We start from the raw sequence: 23,876 nt of genomic DNA on the forward strand, positions 1-23,876 counted from the left end.
AAGGGAAGAGGAAACTAAAGGAAACAGAACGAAAGCCTACAGGCCCTGTGACCAGCCTCCCTGGCCAAGTAGATGAAAGGCAAAGGCTGAACCTTGGAGAAAGCAGAAAAGTTTGTTCTGAATCAGCTGGAACTTCATGGCTGTGAAAAACACCCAACAGTTGCAGCCAGAACCCCCTAGAGTGCTGTGCAAAGGAACTCCAAGAGCCAGGCTTTGCACACTTGTGGTAGTGAAGAACTTCAGCCTCGAGAAACTGCCTCCATCCCAAGATACCCACTGAACCATAGTGGTTTCTTCCCTGAAGCCGGCTGTGGAGTGGGAAATACCCCACACAAGAAGGGAGAGGGGAGTCCAAAGGCCAGGAAAGGCCCAGGAAAGCACAAGGCCAGTCAGTCATGGCTCGCTGGCCTCTGCTCTGCCTGGGGCTGGAATTGGTGTAGGAAGGAGGATACTTTGGTATGGATGTGGGTTTTGTCAAAAGCCAATCTACTACTTTCATTTATGGAGTACAAAGACATTTTAAAATTAGACTGTGAAACCTAGTGTGGTAGTAAACACCTGCAATCCCAGCAATTGGGAGACTGAGGCAGGAGGGTTGCCTTGAGTTCAAGGACAGCAGGTCTATACAGTACCAAGCTAGTCAGGGATATAGAGAAGACATTGTCTCAGAAAATGAAAACATTGTACCCATGGTGAAGGCTGCATAACTCAGCAAATGTATTAAAGCTACTAAAATGGGAGCTGAGGAGACGGCTCGGCAGAAAAACTGCTCGCTGTGAAGATGTGAAGGCTCAAGATCAGGTACAGAGGTGCATGCCTGTAACCGTAGGCAGAGCAGGCACAGATGGATCCTGGAGGCATGCTGGCCGGCCAGCCTGGCCAAAAAGGCAAGCTGCACGTTCAAATGAGGCCTTGTCTTATAAAAGAAGATAAGGCGGAAAACAAGGATAGAGGACACTCAGCACTAACTCTGATCTCTGCATGTGAATGTAGGCACTGGCACCTCCCACCACACATACACACACAGTAAAATGGACACTTTCAAAGAGCATATTCTATGCTGGGTAAATCACACCTTGACGAATCTGCACGTCCTTTCTTTTGGCAGTGTATTGTCTTAAAATACTGTTTTATTTTGATAGCAAATTTTGAAATAATGCATATCTCAAATTTAAGCCAAAGATTTAACATTTTAAAAAAGATTCTGGGGGCTAGCGAGATGGCTCAGTGGGTTAAGAGCCCCGACTGTTCTTCTGAAGGTCCAGAATTCAAATCCCAGCAACCACATGGTGGCTCACAACCACCCATAATGAGATCTGACACCCTCTTCTGGTGTGTCTGAAGACAGCTACAGTGTACTTACATATAATAAATAAATCTTTAAAAAAAAATAAAAAATAAAAATAAAAAAGATTCTGGTTTTTTGTTTTGTTTTTATTTTTTGTTTTCTTTTTATTGATGTGTATGTCTGGATGCCACATGCCTGCAGAGACCAGAAGAGGGCACTGGATAGCATGGAGTTGGAATCATAGGTGCCTGTGAACTGAGAACCAAATTCAGATCCTCTGAAAGAGTAGCAAGTGCTCTTAACCACTAAGTCATTGAGCCGCATCTCAAGCCCTGTGCCAAGCCTCCTCCTCCTTTTCTAAAGGTTTATTTATTTAGCTGGGCAATAGTAGTTTAATCCCAGCACTTGGGAGGCAGGAGCGTCAAACCTCTAAGTTCAAGTCCAGTCTTGTCTACAGAGTGAGTTCCAGGACAGCCAGGCTATACAGACAGTGTCTGGAGGAGGAGGGGAGAGAGAAAGATACGTAATAATTGTAAGGGCAGATGAGATGGCTCACCCTTAAAAGCCCCCAATAAAAATAGGAACTGAAAAAAGCACTACAAAGACGACCATATACCAACCACAATCCCCTATGTCCTTAATATAGAATGGCTGCTGCAAAATGTTAGAGAAAGAAATGCAAAATTAAAGCAGATACCCTGGAACAGTTGAGACCTTGGTGATCTGGGCTGCAGCTGGACAAGGTAAGCAGTAGCCCTTTGGGCAACTTTCAGCTCACCCAGTGGCCACAAAAAGGGCAGGCATCCGACTCTCTCCCTTCCCTAATACTCAAAAGCCATAAATACAGGTCAGACTCATCCCTCCCCATGATGCTTCTGTTGGTGGTCTTAACCTGCAGACTTTGTCTCAAAATATTCACGCTATCTGCCTCCTGGGCTCCACTCCTCCAGCCTCCACCAATGCTGTGCAGGATCCCATTTTTATTGCTATCCCTAAGACCAGGTCCAGCCTCAGCTTCTGGTCTACCCTACAGGCTCCCACTTCTTACCAAGTCCGCCTACTAAAGAGATCTCTCTTTGGCATATCTGTTCATAGGATTCAAAGAGACATTTCAGACTCCTAGGAATGTCCGAGCATTTAAGACACAACTCTCCAGCATCATCTGCCCTCCGCTGTCCCTCAAGTCCTCACACACACAGGCCAGCCAGAAGGACCTGTGGTAGCGCCCTCCCTTCACCACTCACTTTGCTGAAAAGGAAACTCAGTTCAAACACTTCAGTGATTTGCCTCTAAGGTCCCAGGACGCTCGGAGAGAAAAGTGGCCAGTGCGCAAACACAAGCCTGAGTTGGAGGGGAAAAAAATGGAGCCAACCTGACACTGTCCACCCTAGGAACCTCTTGTTCCTCCAGGGATGTGGACCAGGACTGCATGTCCCTGTCAGATAAACGTGTAGGTGAGAAATCCCCACCTGAGGCCTCATCAGCCTGAGGAAACAAAAATAGGCTGCTGCCATTTATCCAACCTTTGAGCCAATGTTCTAGGTTGAAGGTGGGCACAAGACAGGCAAAGTTCCCTCCACTCCCAGTGTGTACAGTCAAGAGTGGGAATGTGGAGTGAGGGCTGTCTTAATTACGGTTTCTGTTGTTGTAATAAACACCATCACCAAAAACAAGTTGAGGAGGGGAGGGTTATTTGGCTTTTACTTCCAAATGGTAGTCCATCATTAGAGGAAGTCCAGACAGGAACTCAAGCAGGGAAGGAATCTGGAGACAGGAGCTGATGCAGAGGCCACGGAGGCATGCTGCTTACTGGCTTGCTTCCCTGGTTTGCTCGGCCTGCTATCTTCTTTTCTTTTCTTTTCTCTTCCTTTCTTTCTTCCTTCCTTCCTTCCTTTCTTTCTTTCTTCCCTTCTTTCTTTTTCTCTTTCCTCCCTCCCTTCCTCTCTTTCTCTCTCTTTCTGATTTTTTAAAATAAGGGTTTCTCTGTGTAGCCCTGGCTGTCCTAGAACCTACTGAGGACCAGGCTGGACTCAAACTCAAAATCCACCTGCCTCTGCCTCCTGAATGCTGGAATTAAACATGTGCACCACCACCACCACCACCTGGCTCAGCCTGCCGCTTTCTTATAGAACCCAGGACCACAAGCCCAGGGGTGGCTCCATCCATAGTGAACTGGGCCCTCCTATATCAATTGTTAACTAAGAAGATGCCTTCTGCCTGCAGCCTAATCTTACGGAAGCATTTTCTCAACTGAGGATCCCTTCTCTCAGGTGACTTGTTTTGTATCAAGTTGGTATGACACTAGCTAAAGGATGGGGAAGAGCGCAGCTGGAGTCTTGGCCGGGGTGGCAGGCACCTGTCCTGAAGAAAACAGGAGATACTATGTTTTAGATTCATAGGAGGATAGGTGGGCTAAAGACAGGAGAGGAGGAGATGATGAAAAGTCACTGTGGTGGCTTGAATAGGTGTGTCCCGCACAGACTCGGGTATTTGAATGTTTAGCTATAAGGAGAGGCACTATTAGGAAGTGTGGCCTTGGTGGAGTAGGCCTTATAGGAGAAAGTGTGTCAGTGTGGGGGTGGGCTTTGAGGCCTCCTTAGCTCAAGTTAGATCAGTGTTGCAGTCTCCAGCTGCTGCCTTCTGAAGGAGATGTAAAACTCTTGGCTCCTCCAGCACCAAGTCTGCCTGCCCGATGCCCACCACGCTTCCCGCCATGATGATAATGGACTAAACCTCTGAAACTGTAAGCCAGTCCTAATTAAATGTTGTCCTTTATAAGAGTTGCCTAGGTCATGATGTCTCTTTACAGCAATAAAACCCTAACTAAGACAGCCATCCTTTCAGAACTTGCAAATTAAGTTAAAGCATGCATGCACATTAAAAGAGTCTTTGTTGAACAATGTTTACCAAGACTGGTTCTGCCCCTTATGCAAAGAGTTAGGCCAAGAGGACCACACCTACATCAATAGTCACATTGGCCCAGGTGGCTTCTGACGACTGTTCCTAAGACCTGCCCTCAGTGTGTAGGAACTGCTGGGGCCCCCACCAAGGACCCCAGTGAGTAGGCCATTCACCTCTTTATCCAGAGCCTGTTTCCATAAATGTGAAATCTAATTGGTCTACCCTGCACCCCAGGACATACCAAGAAAACTGCCCAAGGGAAAGCTTACTACCCTGAAGGTCCTGAAAGCCCTCAGCTTTCAGATAAGCCTGGCTACCCCAGGGTCTTCCAAAGGCTCAGATGTATATAGTCTGTCCCCAGGATTCTCCAATACCTAAGGCCATGCCACAGGACTGCTAAGACCACTGGGTAAACATAAGGCTGGAATTTTAAATACAGAAATCAAGGCAGAGGCCCATCAAGGATATGCTCCAAGCTCCAAGTTCTTTCCTAAGCCCAACACAAAAGCAGGCCCTGACTGGTGCTAGGCCCTACCCTCCTGCCTCTGAGGATTGCCAAAGCTCCACACTGGACCTGCCTTCTCCCTGTTCACAGTAGCCTTGGCTCAGGAGTCTCTGCCAGTCTGCCCCTCGGGGAGGATCCAAGAGACGTTTCCTACTAGCTAGGTCTCTCACCTCCTTTGCTCAGACCTTCCAGTTTCCCATGATCAAAGCTCCTTTAAGAGTCAGTCAGCAGAGTCCCTGTTTGGCTCACTCCAACACAGCCACTTACAAGCAACATAGCTAGCTCTGCCATCCTCCATGATGTTGCTCCCCAGCCTCTGAGAAGCCCACATCCTTACCACGGGATGAACTGCTCCACACCAAGAGTCCTTGTTCCCTCGGCCTTGGCCAGCCCCTGCACCCACAGGAGAGCCACTCACTATGCCTCTGACCTCCCAGATGCCCCTGTCATCCTCAGAAAAGGAGGCTTAGGGCTCACAATGCTTGGGCTTCGAGACCTTGCAGGAGGTTCCTGATAGGTAGCAAAGACTCAGCTCAAAGAGGTGCTTTAGATTCAGTCACTGAGTATCTACCATGTGCACGCACAGACAGCACAGGGCCATCCTCTGCTGTGAACGCAAGCTGGTGGTATGTGCATGCTGGGTGCAGCCTTGGGATCTGTACAGTGCCTTGTTATCACCAACCACTCTGCGTCCTCCTCCCTTCCCACCCCCACCCTCCTCCCTCCCCACCCCACACAGTGCTCAGTGCCTTCCATGGCTGATATCACGCCACCACAGTCTAGATACTCCACAGAAGACGCTCTAGGCACAGATGTTTCCTTTCTTATTAAAAACCTTTAATAAAACTACCTTTCTCTGAAAAAAGTTATAAAAATAAAGTTGCTAACTCAAATCTCCTGTCCACAGGACAGGAGAAGGTGAAGCGGCTCTCCCAGAGGGGGGTTATGGCAAGGTAAGCAGTGCCCAGTCACAGGAATGGCTCCACCACTGACCATGGAACTCCATCTCGGTCTCCCAGAGAAGATATGTCTCTGAATTTGGATGTGATCTGAATAAAAATCATGTATTTTTTAAAACTGGCTACTAATTGATCCTTCTTGATTCCCAAAAGCATAGTACAGGGCAGAATAAATTTTTCAGAGAACAGTTTTTACACATTCCAAAACAAAAAGAAATGGATCCATATGGTAGCCAAGGCATCTGTACAAAGATGACGGTTACTAAAGTATTCAGTGCCCACCCAGCAGCTTACTGGGAAGGGACAGGGCCCTACCATTAGGCCAGCTCACACGTCCAAAGTGGAGGCAAGATGAAGGGTAAGAATAGCACAGGGCCTTCCAACGCCAGGCAGCCTAGCCACAGCGCAGGGTGGCTATGAGAATGGCACACCATGGCCTACCAAGCACACCCACCAGGTCTTTCAGAGTTCAAGAAGGGCTCTGCCTCAGCCTAGTACCCCAGGAGTCGCTTGGCTTCTTCACTCTGTGCCTGCAGGGTCTCACTTGCATATTTCTGCAGCAGTTCCATTTTCTTCCTCCGCACAAGCGCCTCCTCAATCTGTGGACACCCACAGTAAAGAAGTCACCCTGGGCAAGGCCCCCATCTCCACCATAACCCATACAGGGAACACCTGCAGCAACATAGCCAACAAGTCTGCTTTCACTGGACTTATTCCAAGGGGGTCTGCAAGAACCCAACCACCTCCCTAGGAACATTCCATCAAAGCTCCTGCTTATCAGACCCACCAAGATGGCCCTGCCCTTCATGGATCCCAGACCCCCTGTGAACACACAGATGAGTGCCACATGGTCAGGACTCAAGAGTGCGCAGTGGAAGAGAGGGACAAGGAATACCTGGGAAGGTGAGCCTCCCTGGAGGATTGGCTCTACGGGCAGCACTCTGCCTTGGAGTTCACAATATCCAGCCTACCTCCTGCTGCGACGGCACCGGAACATGAGCAATGAACTTCTGCTGACCATCTTCCCCTGCCTTCTCCTGGCTGCCTTCCTCATCAGACTGCAGAAGACAAACATACAAGCCATGAGCAGGTCACCAGTGACATAAGCACTGATACCTATGTACCAAGTGTCACCCAGCTGGGCCTGGTGACACAAACCTGTACTCGCACACTTGGGAAGCTAAGGAGAGAGGCCTGCCTTAAGTTCCTGCCAGTCTGGGCTACAGAAGCAATCCTGTTTCCAAAAATAACAATAAAAAACAAAAGCACCATGGAGCTGGAAAGTCATTTTAAGGCCTGCCTCGGCAATGTAGTGAAACCCTAGCTCAAAACAAAAAGAGGCCAGGGGACAAAGTTCAGTGGTAGAAGGCTTACTTCTCCAGTACCACAAAAGAGCTAAAATTATTTAAAAGGAAAAAGAAGTCCTTTCCATAAAGGAAAAACTTAGTAGGTGGGGACCCTGCACAGTCCATCACACCAGCTGCACTTGTCTGTGCCCGACCACTGGCCAACCAGCTGTCCTCACTCATCCTGGCTTCTCCAGTATGTTTGTGCAAATAAACACAAACAAGCTGCTCAGAATGTTTTGACTTGGTCTGGTTATTTCTCTGGCAGTCCAATTCCCCTATTTTCCCCCAGGCCCCTGCTTCTCTTTCAGGAACCCGGTTTGCATAGCTGCTGGCGGCTACACAGTACACGCTGCTTGCTTTGCTCCTGCACCTAGCTGAGCAAGTCGTGTCTAGGCCATTGACTGAAGACCTGAGGAATCAGGTTGAGTGTTTATTTGTAACCCAAAGAAAGCCCAGGGCACGCTGCCACCCTGCTTTAAACGCTCTACTGATCCCTACTGCAGGTCCGCTGGACCTGTGCAGGAACCTCCATTGCTTGGAACACGTTCACGAAGTCATCAAACCTGTCCTAAACCTGCTTCTTTGCCAGTGATGTACAAGCAAGTTCCATCAACTGTACAGGGAAAATCTGCCTTGTCTCCCCTGTCTCAGAACAGCAAATCAGAGGTGTTCTGACTGGTCCATGCTGGACCCAACAGAGTCCAGAGCCCAGAGGCTCTGCTTGAGAGGTGAGGATCACAGTCCCATTCCTGGTCACGAGCCTCTGCAGAAACCCATGAGCCTGTTCCCATCTATGAAATGGGTATGGAAGTCTACTCAAGGGTTCCTGCTGAGCCACAGAAGCTAAAACTAAGGTCATGGGCTAAAGCTTATGTGACCTCAACTGGGTTTATATACTGTCCTACATCGTTCGAGAGAATTGGCCTGTAAGAAGCAAGCTAACAATAGCTCCCATAGCCCTTCCTGTCTGGAACCCTCCCTGTGCTCCTGTGAAGGGTTGTCACAGCCATCATGCAGGTGAGAAGCTGAGCTCTGAGCCATGGCCCAGTCCCCAACCCCGCCCCCCCACCCCCCACCCCAGTGTACTCTGTAGCTCAGAGAAGAGGACAATGAGCACCAGACAGGACCCATGCCCGGACCTCCTCCTCTGTGACAGCATAGATGTTGATCTCCTCTTCCTCTTCCTCCTCCTCTTCCTTTTCTCCCCTTGCCAGCCGAGCATCTCTCTCTGCTTTCCATTTTTCCACCAGCTCAGCTCTGACTGAAGACAGAGGAGAATAGAGGATTATTTAAAACACATTTCAGTGGGCTGAGAGGCCAAGATGTCCCCTTTGGAAAAAAGACAGATTCTGCCCTGGAGGGTGAAAACTGCTGCAAAGGACAGTGTGTCCTACAATGCCTCTAGCCTTAAGTAGGGTAGTAGGTAGGTACAAGGCAGGCTTTGTGACAATGTCTTCAAGCTCTCCAGTGGCTGACTGACTGCGTATGTGAAAAAGGGAAGGACACATGCATGCTGGGTCCCACCCACACCAAGCATTCCCAAATTGCTATGGGAACTGCCATGGACCCCCTCCTCAGGCTAGCGTGGTATATACTACAGGGAAGAAGCAATCACTGGTATACACACCAGTAAGCTGTCAGCTGTACAAGAAGTCTAAAAGCTACTGGATCCTACTAAACAAGTTCAAGAAAAGCTAGCTTAGGAGATGGGTCTTAGCTAGATTAACTAAATAAAGGGAGCTAGATTGAGATCTCCCAGAAACTGGATCAGGACAGAGGAAAATCTGTGGCTTCACTTGCTGTCCTGGGGCCCAGCATGACCCTAACTGCCTCACCTGCCACCTAGATGTCAGATCATTGCCAGCCCCCTGCAGACCCTCAGCAACAACAAAGCCAGCTTTTGGTGCTATGCACTGCTTCATTTGCAATGGAGAGAACAGAAACCAGGTGCCAGCTATAGTGACATGGCTGAGGACATACGTTTCTTCTCATACTCTTGTTCCAAGGGCACAATAACTCCATCATCTTCATCCAGGTAACCATAGTATTCAAAATCGATGGCCTTCATGAGCTCAGCACGTGTCTTCCTGGGAGGAGGAAGGGCTACAAGAAATGGCAGCAGTTTAGTTGAATTCCCAACAAGCTCCTCCTTGAGCCAAACCATTTCTTCATACAGGACACATGGTCATGGAAATGCCAGTCAGCACTTCTCTGTGTCATACATGGGACCAAGTGAGTGGGCCACCCTTCCTAAAGCTGAAGCTGTGGTCCAATAAGTGGAACCTAATTAAAGTTTATCCTTAGGCTACCGGTATAGGCCAGTGATTAGAATCCTTGTCTCACATGCCCGAAGCCTTTGGTTCAGCCCTCAGCATTACAAAAATAGATACATGCCAAGTAAATAAATGGAATGTGTATGGTTTAAATAAACAGATCTGGGAATGTAGATCAATGGTGACCTCTTTTTAGCAAGCCCTAGAGCCCAGTTTAAAGTCTGAAGCACTTTCTAGCAACACCATCAAACCCACAGGTCCATAATAGTTTCACAGGCAGAGAAATACATCATCCCTACAGAACTATTCATACGGTAGTGAAAACACTAGGGATAACCTAAGAGTATACATCATGGAATATACTGAAAGGTATCCTGAAACCTCTTTAACACTGTTTTACAAAGTGTTTTTCAACAACCCAGGAAACCATACAATGTTCTCTGACACACAAAACAAAGACATGAAAATAAAGCACAAGAAGGGCAATCAAGTGCGCTCTGAGGAGGCAGGTCAGACCAGACAGTTGCTAGAACACAAATTAATTATCAAAGAGAAAGCAAATGGAAACTATAACACTGCTCAAAGAATAAAGGTTGACCACTAAAGAAGGAAAAACTGCAGAGGTTGAGGAGACGGCTCAGTGCTTAAGAGCACCACTCTTCCAAGACCTTGGTTTGGTTCCAGCATCCACATGGTGGCTCACAACCATCTGTAACCTCAAGTCTAGGGGATCTAATATCCCCTTCTGGACTCTGGGGTAGGAGGCACTGCATGCATGGGCATACATGCAGGCAAAAACACCTGTACACACAAAATTAAAACAATACCCAAAAAAAATTTAAGAAAAATGTATGATAATTTCTACTGGTAACCAAATTTAATTATCAACTTTATTAATTGCAGAAATAAGCAGGGAATGATAGCAAACATCCCTGATCCCAGCATGTGGGAGGCCAACCCAGGCTACCATACAAATTTCAGGCTGGCTTGGGCTACACAGTAAGACCCTGCTCAAAACAAAACAGGAAGATGGCTCAGCAGCAAAAAGTGCTTGCTATACAAGCTCAATGACTCAACTTCGAATCCTAGAATCATGTAAAAGAGCCATATGCAGTAGCACACATCTATAAATCCAGACTCCTATGTCAAGATGGGAAAGAAAAAGAGGAAAATTGCTAGGAAGCTTGAGGGCCAGCCAGCCTAAAGTACATAGCACAGAGGCTTAGACAAGAGAGACTCTGACTCAAATACAGCAGGAGAGAGCCAATTCCCAAATGCTATCCCCCTCCATGCACATGGGAACACACATGTGCCTATACTTACACACACACACACATCATTTTTTAAAATCACAAAAATCTTCTAATTATGAGAAGCAGAAACAAAGGCTGGCCCACCAATAGAACATTGCTTAAAGAATGGCTAATCCACACGATGACCTTTCCTGCTTTCCTTCTGGTGCTAAGGCCCAAGCCCAGGGCCTCCCCACACAGGCTCAGCAGGTGCTTCAGCATCAATACCCCTGTGATGCACTTTAACTCCTCACAATTATTGTGGAGTACCTTTTACGTTCATGCATCAAGGGATGTCACAACAGTATGGGACAGCCATGTTTTAGCAGACTTCTGCCCACATCTAATAACAGCAACTTTATCTGCCACTGTAGGTCATGTCCTGTGAAGGGATGCTCATCACACAGGCCAGAGCAAAAACACTGCTGTCCTCTTGACCGTAAGGAATAGTAAAAAGTACGATCATGTGAAACGGAAGAAGAAAAAACACTTTCAGTCAACTGGGATTGATTAATATTTTACCTAATATGGAAAAACTAAGCCTTGAAAGGGGTCTACAAAGAAAACTGAAGATGACAATGGGTCCCAGTCATCTTTACAGAGTCCTGCAGTGGGGCAGCAAGGGGACTTAAACCTCTCTTTAAAGATAAAACTACCTCATGCACAGCACCCTTGAGCCAGGCCTGGTCTCACAGGAGACTGGGGCAGGATATTATTCAGACCTTTGAACTCATGAGTTTAAGACATGCCTGGGGTAAAACTGAAAGGCTCTATGTCCACAACAGCAAAGCCTACCACGGAAGAAAAAATATGGCTCAAGGGCTGAGGATGAAAGTCAGTGGCAGAGTGCTTGCCTAGCAAGTGCAAGCTCTTGGGCTCAAATCTCAACAAGGCAGAAAACTTCAGTACAAGATTTGACAATGAGATGGCTCAGTGGGTAAAGGTACTCACCAGAGGCCCAATGACACACTAATAAATGTCAGTTACAATAAAGAAAAAAAAAAATGAAAAGTAGATTAAAAAAAAAAAAGAACAACAATCACAACAAAAATAAGACCCGATGATGCAGGTCTGTAATTCCAGAACTATGAAGGCTGAGTCTGAAGTTATTTGGCAAGTCTTAGGCCAGCATGAACAATATTTTTTTAACAAAATGGATAGGTGTCTTTAATCCTAGCGGGTGGAGGCAAGAAGATCAGGCATTCAAAGCCTAGGCTACATGAGACCATGTTACAAAACTATAAAATAAATTTAGGAATAAAAATTTTAGACTATTTTTAAAAATCTGGGAACAATAATTCCTATGCAGATAGCATACAGCATACTTCTCTCACTCAATGGCAACAAGTAAAGGCCAACGCACTCTCAAACCCATGAACTACTTACGTTCTTTCTCAAATAGCTCTCTGACACCAGGCAAATCTTTTGCTGCCCCAAAGTACTTGTAGCCTCGGTTCCCTGGGACTTCTTTACCTTCATGATCCAGCATCTTGGGGCCAACTTTCTTGTTGGGAAAGAAAAAGGAAGAATGGATCTGATATTCAAGCCTGCTCTTTTGTTTACAATACATTTTGAGATAATAATGCCACACATGAAAAACACTTTACACAGAGGAACATTTGTGCATTGTTTTCAAACCATTAGAACCTAGAGAGATATGGCCCAAGAGTGGTGTTCGTCTAGCATGCAAGTAGCCCTGGTTCGATCCCCAGAACCACAAAAAAGTAAGTTTAAAAAAAATTAAAAATGGGCTGGAGAGATGGCTCAGTGGTTGAGAACACTGACTGCTCTTCCAGAGGTCCTGAGTTCAAATCCCAACAACCACATGGTAGCTCACAACCACCTGTAATGAGATCTGCTTCCCCCTTCTGGTGTGTCTGAAGACAGTGACAGTGTACCCACATACATGAAATAAATAAATCTTTTTAAAAAATTAAAAAATTAAAAATAACAAATGCTGGCCTGACATGGTAGCATACATCTTTAATTTCAGCACTGAAGGGGCTAAGAAAGGGGGCCCGATGCAAGGTTAACCTTAGCTACTTCAAGGCCAACCTGTACTACATATATGATACCCTGTCTCAAAAGATAAACAAACGAAAATAGTAATAAATATAAAAAATAAGATAGAATGGAAAGGCCAGACAGTGGTGGCGCACACCTTTAATCCCAGCACTTGGGAGGCAGAGACAAGTGGATTTCTGAGTTCGAGGCCAGCCTGGTCTACAGAGTGAGTTCCAGAACAGCCAGGGCTACACAGAGAAACCCTGTCTCAAAAAAACAAAAAAAAAGATAGAATGGAAAATGCTAAGTACATTACAGAATTTTCTCAGCACACTTTGTATGCACCACATAGCAATATAAAGTGTGTGTGCTGGGGCTAGAGAAATGGTTTAGACCTTAGGAAAGCATCCTGTTCTTGCAGAGGATATGTGTTCAATTCCCAGCATCCACATCAGGAGGCTCACAGGGATTCTGCCCCAATATAACAACTGCCTGTTACTCCAACTCCAGGGAGATGAGACTCCTCCCACCTCCATTGGTACCAACACTCATGTTTGTTCTCTCTCTCTCTCTCTCTCTCTCTCTCTCTCTCTCTCTCTCTCTCTCTCTCTCTCTGTCTCATACACACACACACACACACACACAAAAAAAAAAACTACATTTAAATTTAAAATAAAGTATAGGTGGCAGGCTTAGTGGTACAAGACTTTAATCCCAGCAGAGGCAGGTGGATCTCTGTGAGTTCAAGGCCAGCCTGGTCTACATAATGAATTTGAGGTCAGGAGTCTCTACATATTAGGAAGACCTTGTCTCAAAATGAACAAAGTGTGGGTACGTGTGTCTTACTATAATCATGATACTACAGGGGGGAACACAGCAGACAGGAATGTCTTTAGGAAGCTAGGCCAAGGCCTGCGCCATACGCAATTTCAGGATGGTGCCACCATCCTTTTCACAGGCATTCTGCCCACATGTAACAGCTGCTTCTCAACCCTGTCACCCTTGGCACCTCTGGACAGGCACAGACTGAACCTACAGGCAACGCACACAGACAGACTCTTGGACAAGTCACCAGTTTGTCCCAGATACCCCTGGAGCTCTAGCTACTTACTCCATAATCAGGCCCGCCCAGCTCCTTGATCCGGACCTCCCAGTGTCCTTTCTCCCTGAGCAGCTTGTTAATTTCATCATTCAGGTCTCGAATTCGGAATTCCCCTAAACCAGCTAGAAAACAAAAATGTTAATATAATTTCTTCAGATGCCATGTCCTAAAAAAATGAATGTACTCAGTGTTAGAGCTTTAAGATGGAAGGCCTCAACCACAATGGTATACTGCATAAAACTACTCACTTAAATTAAGAAGAAAAGGCCTGGTGTGGTGCTGTGTGCCACTAATCCCAGCACTCAGGAGGCAGAGGCAGGCAAATCTCAGTGAATTCTAGCCTAGCCAGGGATACACAGTGAGACCCTGTCTCACAAGTAAATAAATAATAAAATATATTGATTAAGAAAAATCACTAACGCCCAAATAAAGGAAGACCAAGTACTGTAAACAAAGATTCCCAGCGGTGGTGGCGCACACCTTTAATCCCAGCACCTGGGAGGCAGAGGCAGGTGGATTTCTGAGTTCGAGGGCAGCCTGATCTACAGAGTGAGTTCCAGGACAGCCAAGGCTATACAGAGAAACCCTGTCTTGAAAAAAAAAAAAAAAAATTCCCAATAATGTAGGATTAAAAGTTCTTTTAAAAACTTCATCCTCACTAATCAATGATGGCACACACCTTTTAATCCCAGCACTTGAGAGACAAAAGCAGGTGCGTTTTCCAGACCAACCTGATCTACAAAGTGAGTTCCAGGAGAGCCAGGGCTATGCAGTGAAACCCTGTATCAAAAAACCTTAAAAAGCAGCAACCAAAAAATATAAATGGAAGCCCTTCCATATCAGTTACACCCTGTTAGAGTGAACAGTTAAGGTTGCAGGCAACAGTTACTTTCTAAGGCAGGCAAAGACTCATGAGTCTGGCTTAAGCACAATGACCGGCACCAGTCTATGCTACCTTGGCCCTTCCAGGAAAGCAGGCCAAGACTGTGGACTTGATAGACAGCCTAAGACCAGCCGAAAAGGAAGTGCACAGAGTGCCTGCTGTAAGGCTGACCAAGGTGGCTAAGCACTGGGCACAGACGGACACCTCAACAAAGATGAGAGGACAGTTGGTGACCACACAAGTTGAGGCTTTGGGAGCCACAGCAAGGTCTGTGTAAGGCAAAGCTAAGTGGATGAAAGTGGTCATGGGGGAACACTGCAGTAAGGGGTGCAACCTGGATCTGGGGACAGCTTACACAGACACGTAAGTCAGTCAACTCAGCCCACTTACGTTAGAGATGGCATGCTTCATCCTGAGTAAGTTCATTAAAACAAAGAAGAAGAGGTAAGGTGGAGAAAGAGCTCCGGGGTTAGGAGAATTTGCTGCTCTTTTATTTTTTTTTTGATATTTATTTATGGGGCTGGAGAGATGGCTCAGCAGTTAAGAGCGCTGACTGCTCTTCCGAAGGCCATGAGTTCAAATCCCAGCAACCACATGGTGGCTCACAACCATCCGTAATGAGATCTGATCTGATGCCCTCTCCTGGGTGTCTGAAGACAGCTACAGTGTGCTTACATATAATAAAATAAATCTTAAAAAATAAATAAATAAATATTTATTTATTTATTATTATATCAAAGTACACTGTAGCTGTCTTCAGACACACCAGAAGAGGGCATCAGATATCATTACGGATTGTTGTGAGCCACCATGTGGTTGCTGGGATTTGAAATCAGGACCTTTGGAAGAGCAGTCAGTGCTCCTACCCACTAAGCCATCTTACCAGGCCCCGCATTTGCTGCTCTCACAGAGGACCAGTTTGGATGGCGGCAGCCACCCACACCAGGCATCTCACAACCCCTGTGACTCCAGCTGCAGAGGATCTACCTGGTGCACTCTTCTAGTCTTAGCAGGCAACCACGCCCACGTGGACATATGCACAAACATCAAACGCGAAGTTGAAAGTAAAATAAATCTTAAAAAACAAAAAAGACCAGCGGGGCATAGTCATCCCACTGTTATGACGGCTGGGGCAAGAAGAACAAAAAAGTTCAAAGCTTGCCTGGACTAAAGTTCAAAGTCAGCCTGAACAACAAGATAAGTTTTCAAAATAACTACGACTAATAATGAATAATGCCGAGTAGAACAGATATGCAAACTCTCATTCCCACACACTAGCCACCTAAGCAAGAAAAAGACCCATTACTTCCATCTTGAGAATATCCAACCCTAGAGTCAGAAGAAACTCAAAACAATCAGTCTTCGGCAAACGAAGCTAATGCAGGGAGGAGGAGGAGGAGGAGGAGGAGGAGGAAGAACCACCACCACCATCATCTTCAAGTGTTACAGAATCCTCTTGCTGACATTTTGAAACTCTAACTGGAAGTTGGGTATGGTGGTGCATGCCTGTGATGCTGGCAGTAGGGAGGAGGCTGGAGAGTGAGGAGTTGGAGGTCACTGTCAGTGACAAAGGTGAAGCTGGGCTACCAGAGACCCTTATCTCAAAACACAAAACAAAATCTACACAGGGAAACACTCACAAACTTAGTACAAAGCTATGAGGTTTTACAAGTGACACAACCATGTAGTCATCATTATAACCAAGACACTGAGATCGTCCATCATCCCTAAACATCCTCGCATGCCCCATGGCAGTCAGCCTCAGCCCTCCATACACTCCAACTACTAATGCCACTATTTTCTGTTCCTATAATTTTCCTTATATGTCACATAAATGAAGTCACATGGAGTGACTGAACTTGCAAAGATCCCCCTGCCTCTGATAGGAATAAACGGATGTATCACCATTCCCACTAATTTGGGGTTTTTATGCTTCTGGCCTTTATCCACATATTTGTGTACATGACTAATAGCATTTCGGCATATAGACAGATCTTTGAGTTGCTTCCTGGTTCATACAAAATTAATTAAGGGCTAAAGCTACTGCAGTTATTAGATATTTTGGTGGAGAATGCAACCGTAGGCTAACAGGCTACAGAGTATTTATTTTTATATGAAATTATCAAGCTACAGTTTACAGGAGGTCGTCACTCTCCTTGCTAGCAGAAGATTTCGAAGTGCTCCACGTTTTCAGCTGCACTCAGCCTGTGTAGTTTTCATCAATGCTGTGTATGTTAAGCATAGGGAAGGATGGTCATCTGCCTCTGCACATGCTCTTTGGTAATGTGCCTAGACATCTATTTTTAAAAACAGTTTATAGTTTTCTTATTACTGACTTTTAGCAGTTCATTCCTGACCACTGCCTTCTCCACGGAACTGCTTTCACACCTCTGTCAGAAGTGAACTGATGAGCCTGGTGTGGAGTGCGTGCACAGAATAGCCCTTAGGAGGCTAGGGCAAGATCAAAACCTGAGCAGGCCTGAGCTACACTGACACTGGCTAAGAGTGAGACAGGAGACAGACTGGGCATGACATGTGCATAAGAAAGACTCTACAATTTCTGGACGAACTCTAGCTTAGTGTCCTGTCCACACAGCTATCCTTTTACCAACATGGATTTCTGGTTTCTGTCTTTTTCTTCTATGTGAGAGGGTCTCTCTATGTAGCTCAAGCTCCTGAAACTCACTATGTAGACCAGGCTTCTCGCTCTTACATCCAGAGTGGTGGGATTCAAGGTATGCACCACACATCTGGCTCTCTCTCCCCAATATACTTGTTGTAGTAGTTTTACTTTATATTAAGCTTTTTAGACTTAAGTGGTATGAATGTGCCAATTCTGTTCCTTTTTTAAAGTATTTTGCAGTTATACATTTACACATATGTTTTTTTTTTAAAGTATATACATACGCATGTGTCTTTTGGAGACCATCCCTTGAGACCCTGGCTGGTTTCAAACTTACTATGGAACTGAGGATAATCTTGAACTTCTGACCCTTTGGCCTGTATATCCCAAAGCTCACATACGTAGCTTATACAATTCTAAGGATCAAACCCACAGCTATGTTCAAGTCAAGCAAACCCTCTATTACCTGACCTACATCTTCTTTCCTAACATTTAATTTTTTTGATAAAGCTGTCAACATAAAAAAAAAAAAAAATCCTGTTTTTAAATTATGATTTAGAGCTTCTTTTTTTTTTTTTTGATTTTTCGAGACAAGTTTCTCTGTGTAGTCCTGGCTGTCCTGGAACTCACTCTGTAGACCAGGCTGGCCTCCAACTCAGAAATTCGCCTGCCTCTGCCTCACAAGTGCTGGGATTAAAGGCGTGTGCCACCACCACCCGGCTCTAGAGCTACTTTCTTAACATTTATTTTTTTGTTAAAACTGTCAATATTAAAAAAAAATCCTTGGGGCTGGAGAGATGGCTCAGCGGTTAAGAGCACTGACTGTTCTTCCGAAGGTCCTAAGTTCAAATCCCAGCAACCACATGGTGGCTCACAACCATCTGTAATGGGATCTGATGCCCTCTTCTGGGGTGTCTGAAGACCAGCTACAGCGTACTTAGATATAATAATAAATAAATCTTTAAAAAAAAAAAAATCCTTGGGCTGGTAAGATGGCTCAGCAGTTAAGAGGTCCTGAGTTCAATTCCCAGCAACCACATGGTGGCTCACAACAATTTGTAATGGAATCTGATGCCCTATTCTGGTGTGTCTGAAGAGAGCAATGGTGTACTCATATACATAAAATAAATAATTTTTTTTAAAACCCCCCCTTTTTTTTATTTGCTAGCATTTGCAGGAAAAAAAAAAAAAAAACTGGTGGCTACATAGCAAGACCTTATCTCAAACAGTAGCAACAAAAAAGCTGGGTATGATGGTCCATACCAGTAACCCTAGCAATAGGAAGGCTGAAACAGGAGGATAGCTGTGAGTTTCAGAACAGCTGAGGAGGAAGGGAAGGAGGAAAGACAGAGGGAAGAGAAAGAAGAAAAGGAAACTTTTACTATGCAGAGTCCTGCCATCTTCATATTATTAACATCTTTTAATTCCTTTCAGTACTATTTTGTTGTTTTCAGCAAACAAACTCTGAATATATCTGTTAGGTTTATATACAAGTAGACTGGAGTATGCCTCAGTAGTGGAAGACCAAATGTACAAGACCCTAGGTTCAATCCTTAGTACCACCTCAATAGATATTTACTGTGGAAATATTCCTGGGTTCCTGGTAGGTTTTCAATTTTTATTTATTTGAGGGTATATCTGTCTAACAGCTGTCTGTGGGTACCAGCAGAGGTCAGCATCCCCAGGACCTAGAGTTAAAGGTGGGTGTAAGCAACCTGAAGTGGAGACTGGTAACCAAGCACAGCTCCTCTGGAAGAGCAGCAAGTGTTACTGTTCCTAACTGCTGAGCCGACTCCCCAGCCCTTTGCTCTTATCTGTCTGTTTGGTTTTCTTTTCTTTTTTTCTTTTTTGTTTATTTGTTTGTTTTTTTTAATTTTCCTTGTTTTGTTTTTTGAGACAGAGTTTCTCTGTGTAGCCCTAGCTGTCCAGGAACTCACTTTGCAGACCAGGCTGACCTGGAGATCCACCTGCCTTTGCCTCTGCCTCCCTCGATGCTGGAAAGAATTTGTGGACCACCTCAAGCAATATATTTGGTTAGTTATCAAACCTGGGTCATGTCCTTAAACATAAGGGTGCCCTGCCTGACTCTCCCACTTGCTGGTTTTATAAATGTTAACAACACAAAAGTTCTTCAATTTCCACATATACACATGCACATGTTAATTTTTAAGTATACAGGCATTTTTCTTCCTGTTGTTATAATCAGAAAACTTAATTAGCTGGGTGGTGGTGGCACACACCTTTAATCTCGGCACTTGGGAGGCATAGGCAGGCAGATTTCTGAGTTCGAGGCCAGCCTGGTCTACAGAGTGAGTTCCAGAACAGCCAGGGCTACACAGAGAAACCCTGTCTCAAAAAAACCAAAAAAGAAAAAAGAAAAAAAAAAAGAAAACTAATTATTTTGAACTTTCTGACATTTGTCATATGGCCTAGAAAGAATATGTTCTATTTTGGTGAATAATTTGTGTGCCCTTATAAGGAAAATAGGATAGTCACAGATAGATGGGGGATTGGAGTGGGAAGATCAAGTGGGAACAAGGGAAGGGGTTTGGGGGCGAATACAGGGAGAGACAGCTAATATTGAGGGGGTAGTATGATAGCTTAATATAGAAGAAACTTCCTAAAATATATACATATTGAAGGTAATCGCCTCTTATCACCAAACTAGGCTTCCAATACTGAAATTGTGTTACATCTAATTGAGTTGTTGTCCAAGGAATGCCATGGGAATCATTAAACAACCCAGGCTGTTGCCAAGACTATAGGTTGCTTGTCCACAAACTGACAGAAAGGCTCCATTGCTGAAGACAACATCTACAAAACTCATGAAGATGGAGGTGTCCAGCCAGTGCTTACATAGAGCCTTCACCCTACATTCCAGCATCTTTGGTACAGGACCATACTCTGCATGCTCTCAAAAGAGAAACTTAAACACTAAGCCAGCTATAAACTCTTTACTACAATGATGTCCTGCCTGCAAGCTATGCTAGGGCAATTGGTAGCACAAAGTTGTGAGAGTAACCAACAATAACTAGCTTGACCTAAGGCCCGCTCCACAAGATGGAACCCAGACCTGACACTGCTTGGGTGAGTGACCAAGAACCTGAGACTAAGACAGCCCAGGGGCCAAGGGCAAACACCAAATAATCCTAGTCTAAAAAAGGAAAAACAAACAAACAAAAAAAAGCAGTGATAAAGTCAGTCCCACTGACATTCTGCTATACTCATAAATCAGTGCCTAGGTCAGCCATCATCAGAGAAGCTTCCTCCTGCAGCAGGAGGGAACAGACATAGAGACCCAGAGCCAGACATTCCAGAGAATGAACACTCAGCCCTAAATGCAATGTCTATATCAAATCCTGACCCTCCAAGGGCAGTAGTGGCACATGCTTTTATTCCCAGCACTTGGCAGGAATAGGCAGGATGACCTCTGAGTTGGAGGCCAGCATAGTCTACAGAGCAAGTTTCAAGACAGCCAGGACAACACAGAGAATCCCTGTCTCAAAAAGCAAAAAAAAAAGACAAAACAAACACCTCACAAGCTGGGCGGTGGTGATGGTGGTGGTGGCGGTGGTGGCGGTGGTGGCGGCGGCGCGCCTTTAATCACAGTACTTGGGAGGCAGAGGCAGGCGGATTTCTGAGTTCGAGGCCAGCCTGGCTTACAGAGTAAGTTTTAGGACAGCCAGGGCTACACAGAGAAACCCTGTCTCAACCTCCCCACCCCCAAACAAAAGCCTCACAAAAGGAGGCAAAAAGAAAAAAAAATGAAGGGCAGCTAGAGAGATGGCTCAGCGGTTAAGAGCACTGACTACTCTTCTGAAGGTCCGGAGTTCAAATCCCAGCAACCACATGGTGGCTCACAACCATCTGTAATGAGATCTGATGCCCTCTTCTGGGGTTTCTGAAGACAGCTACAGTGTACTTACATATAATAAATAAATAAAATCTTTTTAAAAAAAAATTGTAAGGGCCAGAGGGAAGGAGTACAGCAAGAAAACAAGGCCCTCTGAACCACCATGAGCAAAGCTCATGTGAACTCACAGGGGCTGTGCATGCACAGGGCCACACAGCTCCCACCATATACTTTGCATTTATATGATGGTTTCCTGTTAGGTGTTGTTATGGGATTTCTGAATGTGTGAATGAGTGGGTCTCTGATTCTTTTGCCTTCTCTTGGGCTCTTTTCCTCCTGTTGGTTTGTCTTGTCCAATTGTGATATGATGCCGGGCAGTGGTGGTACACGCCTTTAATCCCAGCACTTGGGAGGCAGAAGCAGGTGGACTTCTGAGTTTGAGGCCAGCCTGGTCTACAGAGTGAGCTCCAGGACAGCCAGGGCTACACAGAGAAATCCTGTCTCGAAAAAAACAAAAAATAAAAAAAATAAAAATAAAACATTTTTGATGTGGTAATTTTTGTTTTATCTTATTTTTTTAAATGAATGAATGAGTGAGTGATTGATTAAAAACCTATCCACTACAGTAAAGTTTAACAACTGGACTGTCATTTATGCATGCTGGGACAGGGAAAATCAGTTTTCAATAATAGAACAACACTAGGTATATCAACCACTCCACTACAGGCCTCATGTTCAGGAGTAGTTGACCAATCTATAAACTGGGCTCTTCCATTTTTTAGCGTGCTTACATTTACATTTGGTTGCAGTTTAGTGGTTTGTTTTTTGTTCTGTTTTGTTTGGGGTGGGAGTGTATTTTGTTTTCTTGGTTTGGGAGATTTTGTTGTTGCACTGGGTTACCAATTGGTTTTTAGAGAAAGAACTGAAACATAAGGTAGGAAGGGAGAGAGGGTCTGGAAGGACTTGGAGGAGGGGAAGAATATAATCAAAATATATTTAAATTTAAAACTGTTCTAAATAATGAAAAAAATATAACAAAGTGAAATGAAATGTCATTAGGTGCTGCATTCTATAAATGCCAACTAGGTCAAACTGACTGACCAAATTGTATTTTCTTGTTTGCTGGTTTTAGCATTCAGTGTGCTGTGTAGGTGTGAGGGTCACCCTGAGCTCCTGCCTGCGCTTCCCTGACACTGGGACTGCAAGCATGCATCACACCTGGCTAGTGCTCACTTCTAGTCCCCACATCTGACTGTGTATTCTAGAACACTTTAGAACATAGGCAGCTTACCATTCTGAATCTGAGCAACTTTTTTTGAGATCTCTCCAATGATCTGTGGAAATAACAGGCAAATTTTCATGATTTTTGAACATATCTGAAAGTACAAGAAACTGGTAATTCACAAGCAACAAAAATGCTATGGATGTGGCAGAGCACACCTTTAACTGTACCATTGGGAAGGCAGAGGCAGGCAGACCTCTGTGGGTTAAAGGCCAGCCTAGTCTACAGAGAAAGTTCCAAGACAGCCAGAGCTACACAGAGAAAACCCTGTCTCAAAGAACTAAAAAAACAGCTTTTAATCCCAGAACTAGGGAGGCAGAGACAGGCAGATTTCTGTGAGTTAGAGGCCAGTGTGGTAGACATAGGGATTAGCCAGGAATACAACAAGAGACCCAGTCTCAGAAGAAGAAGAGGAAGAGGAAGAGGAGGAGGAAGAAGAGGAAGAAGAGGAGGAAGAGGAAGAAGAAGAAGAAGAAGAAGAAGAAGAAGAAGAAGAAGAAGAAGAAGAAGAAGAAGAAGAAGAAGAAGAAGAAGAAGAAGAGGAAAAAAGATGAATTGTGGTTAATAATCATTGATGAGATAAAAAGAAGCAAGCAGAGGCATTTTTTTCTACTGAACATACCTGCCGTCTCCACTTCTCCGCTTTCGGCAACTCAGTACATTCGGAAGCAAGGAAGGGTCTCCGTTCCTAGGGAGAATGAGAGTGATACACATTTCAACTAGACTCTGTACACACTTATATAACATCCACAACCGATTAATTCAGCCTTGAAACCTGAAATATTTAACACTCTAAATACACTTGAAGTCACAGTGCTAGAGGATATTCAATTCCTAACTGTCACTGTACAATCTCTTCTTAGGAAACTATATAATTAAGATATATAATTACTCAAGAAACTGTGTATAGTTAAAATAAATAGTTGCAAATATTTAATCTCTCCAGGCCCGCTCTCTAACTTTTTCTAGTCAATATTAAAGCTGGAATAATAAGGGAAAAGCAGGAGGCAGATAATCACATGCCAACAGAAAAGAGGCAGAGCAGAAGCACAAGTGTGCAAACTCTTCAACAAACACAGGGAAAGAGCTGGGGTTCCAAACCTACATTTGCTCCTGATACTTCCCAGAGAACACTTAACTCACCTTGACTTTTCCCTCTTCCAGCTGAGCTTGACGAAATCTCGCCAGGGCTGTCCTACAGGCACACAAAAGACCCCATTAGATTTCTTACCTCTCAAGTTCCTGGATGGAGTAGATCTGCTCATGAACAAATCTAACATCATTCATGCAAATGGTAATAAATAAACCAGAGTAGTTAAGGATTTTCATGTCCCAAGGTATAGGCCTCCAACATCATTTGTGTTTCTGGGCACTCAAGTACCTACTTTATTTACATTGCATATACAGACTGTGGGGAAATGCTACTTATCAGACTGTGATAAGCAATATATAGAAGTGTTAAAAGATTAGCATTGGCTTGCCCTTCCTATCATTTCCAACCCATCCCCAAGAGGGAAAATTTTTACCCAGTATAAGTTCTGGACAACATTAATGGGAAACAC

General features: G+C 44.8%; 1 protein-coding gene across 3 annotated transcripts in view; it reads right to left on the reverse strand.

The window, feature by feature from the left end:
* The window catches only part of LOC116099210 (pre-mRNA-splicing factor ISY1 homolog), a 45,659-nt gene that overhangs the window by 18,339 nt on the left and 3,444 nt on the right, over positions 1-23,876 (reverse strand). The window contains exons 3-12 of one of the 3 annotated variants that reach the window (XM_031382478.1): positions 23,458-23,509; positions 22,937-23,002; positions 22,324-22,366; positions 13,683-13,795; positions 11,954-12,071; positions 8,983-9,105; positions 8,142-8,263; positions 6,625-6,711; positions 6,108-6,252; positions 3,449-3,649 (exon numbers count right to left, since the gene is read on the reverse strand). In XM_031382478.1, the coding sequence (XP_031238338.1) occupies positions 6,145-6,252; positions 6,625-6,711; positions 8,142-8,263; positions 8,983-9,105; positions 11,954-12,071; positions 13,683-13,795; positions 22,324-22,366; positions 22,937-23,002; positions 23,458-23,509 (832 nt within the window). In that variant the 3' untranslated portion in view covers positions 3,449-3,649; positions 6,108-6,144. Of the gene's footprint in view, positions 1-3,448; positions 3,650-5,509; positions 6,253-6,624; positions 6,712-8,141; positions 8,264-8,982; positions 9,106-11,953; positions 12,072-13,682; positions 13,796-22,323; positions 22,367-22,936; positions 23,003-23,457; positions 23,510-23,876 lie in introns of those variants that run through there. The other 2 variants (XM_031382479.1, XM_031382477.1) reach the window with 2 other exon arrangements.

Source organism: Mastomys coucha, unplaced genomic scaffold (genome assembly GCF_008632895.1).
Source record: "Mastomys coucha isolate ucsf_1 unplaced genomic scaffold, UCSF_Mcou_1 pScaffold20, whole genome shotgun sequence".
In the NCBI taxonomy this organism is placed as follows: Eukaryota; Metazoa; Chordata; class Mammalia; order Rodentia; family Muridae; genus Mastomys; species Mastomys coucha.